The 6,000-nt window shown below is 42.9% G+C and overlaps 1 protein-coding gene across 1 annotated transcript in view; it reads left to right on the top strand.

The window, feature by feature from the left end:
* MYBPC3 (myosin binding protein C3) overlaps positions 1–5,691 on the top strand; it is a 226,943-nt gene extending 221,252 nt beyond the window's left edge. The window contains exons 31-32 of the mRNA XM_063944593.1: positions 1,152–1,185; positions 5,319–5,691. Coding sequence (XP_063800663.1) covers positions 1,152–1,162 — 11 coding nt within the window. The 3' untranslated portion in view covers positions 1,163–1,185; positions 5,319–5,691. The remainder of the gene's footprint in view (positions 1–1,151; positions 1,186–5,318) is intronic.
* Positions 5,692–6,000: the final 309 nt, after the last annotated feature.

A 6,000-nucleotide genomic window follows, 5' to 3' on the forward strand; every position in this document is an offset into this window, starting at 1 on the left:
GCAGCTGCCTGGCTTTGTATTGAGACAGCCACCAGCGGCTTTGGGAGTTGCACCGTTGCTCGCACCATGGCCACAGGAAGTGAGACGCCAGAGCCACTGTTACTGCATATGGTGAAAATGATAATGACTTGCCTGCGTTTTTCTGCCACTCCCCATTACCTACCCAAACGGTGCCCGACTAATGACTGCACATAAATCATCTCTGCGACTGATGTCAGTAAAACATCATAGTACATGTGTAGTGCAAATTAGATGCATGTGCAGTCAGTCAATAATTGCTCAATTGTGGAATCATCAGATTTCCATGCAGCTCTATGAGCCGTTCCAGGGTGGCACATGACATCCTTCCTGCTAAATTTAATCGCACCCTAAGGGGGAATTCAATTGGGTAATGGTTTAGCAAGGTAAAAAACCTTGCATGCTCATCCCTCTGGCGGTCTCCGCGGATCTGGCTGGTCTCCATGGCTCCTGGTGGTCTCCCGTCCATCTTCCCACTGGGGGAGGGGGTTGCAGATAATCAATACCTGGTTGCCATGGTGAGAGACGGGTGACTTGGTGCCCTGGAACCCCCTGTCCTGCTATACTGGCACATGTGTGACATTGGAAGCGCAGTCCGCTGTTTAAACAAACATTTAAAAATATTATTCTATAAAAAATATATATATTTTTTTATTATTATTATTATTATTATTATCTGTATTTTTTTCCCCTGAAAATGTTTGCGCTATTGTCCTGAGGATAGGATAATTGTCCAATTTATAGGAAGATCCAATTAGGTGCAAGGTCCCATAGAAGCCTTGTGTGATATCTACTTTTGCACATATCTGGTATATTATGATACTATAATCATTGTTTTTTTCGCTATGTTTTACTACCATAACTTGCCACGGAGACACATTGTGCAAGGCTACTACGTGACCTCGTGCTTAATAGAATCTCATCCTTGCCCTGAATAGAATACAGTATCACTATTAAACAGAATGATTATCTGTAGAAATCGGGCACAAGAGGATTGGACATGGGAACCAATAGCTTTCTAATTGGGGACAGTATAAAAATTCTGGTAGTGGTGTGATTTTACCTTTATAATATATCCCATTGTGATGCAATCAGTAACAGTCTGAATAATATTTCGTATTTTTCCTTTGCAGTGCCCCAGTAAATAACAGTGATGGATTATGGCAGGTGGGTTCAGTATCACTTCTCTGTCACAGTTTAACAGTATATAATACAATCTGAAATGCTGAGAAATGACAATTGCTATTAAAGTTATTTAAAAAAACAAAAAAACAACCCCTCTAACTGGAATACCCATGGGGATTCAGGGCCGGAGCTTCTCACCCAATCCTCTTTTTGCACTAGTCAGTTCACCAGGATTCTGCATTCTCTAGAACTTGCAATAAATCCCTCACTCCGAGCAATTATCTTGATAATGCTTACAGGATGGCGGTCATCCAAATAGTCTTCTATAAAAATTGCACTGAGCAATGGATCTAATGGCTACTGTCCATGGTGTAGACTTAGAGACCTATTGAACTGGCCAATGCTGACAGATATAGTGTTGAGTACTTTGGATATGGCGGCAGACCTAGATATGGTTATCCCACAATTATGCCATTTGGGGGGACCAAAGATAAATACAAAAATCTATGGAATAGTTATTTCAAGTTGATCCAATAGAATATTTAGACAAGTTATGGTGTAAGGACTGTACTATGTTTCCTTTCCTCCTTGGAATCCCTCACAACAGTCTCTTCTGTCTCCTTGTCATACACTGACATTAGTTCATGAGTTTAGTAGCACTGTGGGGGAGATGTACTAAGCAGTGAAAAGAGTGAAGAAGTGAGCCAGTGGAGAAGTTGCCCGTAGCAACCAATCAGCTGCTCTGCATAATTTTATAGTATGCAAATCATAAATGTTACTTCAATGCTGATTGGTTGCCATGGGCAACTTCTCCACTGGCTCACTTCATGATTTTCACTGCTTACATGTCCCCCTGTGTAACAATAGCTGGGATCCCCTCTGTCCTACACCATATCCCCCAACATTGAGAGATTGCGAATCAGGGCAGAGGGGCCTGGCCGTGCAGGCTGGAGGGTGTGGCCGTGTCATATTGGACATTTCCTTTAAATCCTTTTATTTTGCATATATCATATTTAAAATATAGATCTAAGCACCATTGTTATCTAAGAATTACATACAGCACAGTAGTCAACATCTGCTGCTGACGGATTTATTGCAGCAGTAAAAAGGGTAAAGATACAGAACATTAAAGTGTATAAATAACCTGTCCACACGCCAGGCATCCCATTTCAAAGATCAGCTGTATACTAAGGCGATGTCTGCCCACTTACGATGTGTTTAAGATGTAAAACTGTATCCTGTGGTTTCAGGAGGCATTTTTCTCTGGTGCGACAGCTGTCAGCGCAGCCGGGTACAGCCCTGTAGTACATGGTTGCTTGCCATCATTCCTACACTGTAATGTTATATGCCTGTCAGTGGTGCTCAGCTGAGTTGTGTTATTAATGCGGAGAGCACATGTGTCTGCTATGCGAGGCTGCGGGTTTTAAGCTGAAACTGCTTTCTGGTTCTGACACTTACCACTTTGCTTTGATGTGAGTGGTCATAAAACACCATGGAGAGCAAACAGTTGGCTCTCACCCAGCTCGAAATTGAGTGATCAACAGACCATCCTGATTTATAAATTGCTATATAACATAGACGATAGCAAAATTCAGTAAGCCGCTTATAGGGTTGCATGCAAAGTGGCTGTTATAATGCGACAAGACATAGAGCTAATGCGGGGGTTTGTGCTCCTGCAAGTAGAAACCCGTACCGCCCATTCATTTCATAAGACATCCATCAGAAACAGGTGTTTCCCCATACACACCACTCTGAGTCGCACATAGCCTGTGATACATGTCCGTGATACTTTCACAAGCCAGGGCAGTTCCGTGCTCCGCCCATTCGTTGCCCCAAGATGCCTCATTTCAAATAAAGACAGATCTGTACTAGTTCTGTACGAAAAGTGTATGGTTCATCAGATCTGCATTACCCATGTCTACAGTCATTAGGTCGACCACTATTGGTCGACATGCATTAGGTCAAAAGGTTGACACATGAAATGGTCAACATGACAAAAGGTCGACACAACATTTGAATGCTTTTTTAGGTGTCATTTTTGCCATCAAAGGACATGGAACCCCAATTAGTGTACCGTTTCGCTCACGGGTTACTATTCCCAATCATAGTCCACGTAGATGGTAAAGCATGAAAAAGTTGATCAAAATTCTAACCCCCCTCACCCCAAAAATAAGCTGTTTCGACTATTTGCACCTATTACCCTTTTGTATCTGATGACCATAAGCACTGTCGACCTTTTGCATGTCGATCTATTGTCCATGACGACCTTTTGACCATGTCACCCTACTGAATGTCGACCATTAGTGGTCGACCTAATGACTGTTGACCTCTACATGGTCGATCTAGAGCCCGGATACTGTACAAAAAGAGAGGGGAAGATTTACTGCACCAACCTAAATTATAGATACCGCCTATTATAAATCAGACGCAGCAGTGTTCTGTGTTTATCAGAGGTAGTAGTGCTCCCCAAAAGAATAATCAGATAATCTGTATAAATGTACCCGCAAGCCGTGTTCAGGAGTGGAGGACACATTAATGTACAATGGACAAGAGATAAGTACCTCAGGCTTTTCCCTGGTATTCACTGTAGGTATATAATAGCAGATACATTAATCAGTACAGACTTGTAAATAATTCAGTAGGATATCTATAAGAAAACCTGGAACACAAGAAAAACTGACACAAACAATGTCGGACTGGGGTGTGAAGGGCCCACCGGGGGAATACATTTGTAGGGGCCCATGCTTAGGGCTGTGACCAGTCTCCAGAGGTTATGCTAATTGTTAGAGAACTCATGGTCTGAGCCTCTTGATAAATATATAAATAAATCCATTGTGGATTTCCCCCAGTACCATTGTGAGCCAATCCAACCCTGATACAGATATAGAGCCTAATTCAGAGCTGTTCGTAGATGTGCTAAATTTAGCACATCTACGATCAGTTTCACAGACATGCGGGGGGACGCACAGCACAGGACTAGTCCGCCCACTGCCACTGCAGCGATCCAGTCTGAATTACCCCCCATAGTACCCTTGCTCATGAGAACGTCAAATTAGCTCCAATAACAGTGAAGCTCACTATAAAAAGGGACTGTCCGCCTCGTCTCGTCACTAGCTTGAACCAAAGCGATGGGTCTCTTAAAACAAAGACAAGAGGGCGCACATTGTGTAATACTGTCAATTTGCGTTATAGCCTTCCGAAAGGCGTACAAGTACATGTATTCCGCAGAAGTCTGTGGCATATTAGAAATACTTAGCACCACTCTATAGGGGATCAGTATGATTTACCGGTGGCTGGGATGCCAGCCATCAGTATACTGACAACAGCATCCCGGCCGCCAGTATGCAAAGAGTCTCCTTGCGGGCTTGCTGCGCTCGCCACGCTGCGGGCTCATCACAGGTTCTATTCCCACTCTTTGGGTGTCGTGGACACCCATGAGTAGGAATAGACCCTGTGCACTGGGATTCCGTCTGTCGGCATGCTGTGGGGATTCCAGCGTCGGTATCCGGACCACTGGGATCCTGACTGCCAGCAAATTAACTGCATCCCACCTATAGTAGATGTCCACAAAAAGTGAACTTGGACTGCAAAAAATTCCAACCAATCTTTTTGTAAAAGAAACAAGCCATGACATAGGGTAAAACTGGAAATCTTATTAAGCTTAGCCTCGTGTGTAAATTCAAAATGGCCGCATACAAATGATAAAAAAAAAAAATCACACACGCTGGAGAAACATAAACTCTCAAAACAAAAACCGAACAGAAAACAGAAAGGGCCAGGCTGCCCCAATATATTACTTGCACTTGTCAAAATTAGCAAAAACACTAAAAATGAATAAAATAACAAAAAAAGGAGCTGCCTCCTCTCCTGGATTGTCTTTGGGACTGCAGAATTAGAGGGAGACCTTCCAAGAGAGAAAGCCATTCTCCCAGAGAGAGCTTACCTGCCGTAAGGTTGGTGGGGGCCCGGCACAAATTGTGTCATCAAACCTGCCCACACTAGTAAAGTACATTAGGGGTTGCGATGATATTAACAGAGTTTTCATGCCTCTGCCATTCAGAAATGGACAAAATGAGTCACAACAATTGGCCTTAAATTATAAATAAAATGTGTGGTTTCTGTATTGCTCCAGAAAGCTGGGTGATCAATTAAATCATTGCTGTGTCTCTTCACAGGTGACGGGATTGAAAAGAAGACTATAAAACTGGAAAAGGTGAAATCTGTTGAAATTAGTAATCTAATACACATAAACATATTTAATATACGGAAAATAAAACAACAGCATGATAGTGTCATCGTCATTTCCGCAGCTTTCTGTGCACTCTCCGCAGCAATACTTGACTTCGTATTCTACAAAAGATACATATATCGACTTGGATTGTTCTATTTTTTTTGTTTGTTTGTTTTCTAAACTATATGGAGGGGTGGGAGAAATATGACTACTGTTTCCAGTCATAACGAGTAATAATAATATTGCCGTAATAAAATATGGAAGCGCTTAAAGGTATTTTGGAAAGTGAAATAAATAAAGAATGCAGAATATTTTTAGAGCGTGCTTTAATTTGATGTATTTTTTTGTCAAAAGTGATGACCAGCTGCTAACATTAATGCAGCGGTGTACCTACTGCGAGGGCCGGCGAGACATTGGGTAGGCCCAGATACTGAGGTGCTGTGGCCGCTAGAGGGAGCTAAGCCACATCACAGAGCATTTCCCGATTGGTCCTTACTGCAGAGGGAGCGTGCACATGGTATAGTGTGGAGTATGGTAATGCCACCCCTGTTCTCCCTGGCTACTACACAGGAGTGGATCTGGGTACAATGTACCCACCCTCCCTCTCTGCTCCCCTGACTACCGCC

Source organism: Pseudophryne corroboree, chromosome 11 (assembly GCF_028390025.1).
Source record: "Pseudophryne corroboree isolate aPseCor3 chromosome 11, aPseCor3.hap2, whole genome shotgun sequence".
Classification (NCBI taxonomy): Eukaryota; Metazoa; Chordata; class Amphibia; order Anura; family Myobatrachidae; genus Pseudophryne; species Pseudophryne corroboree.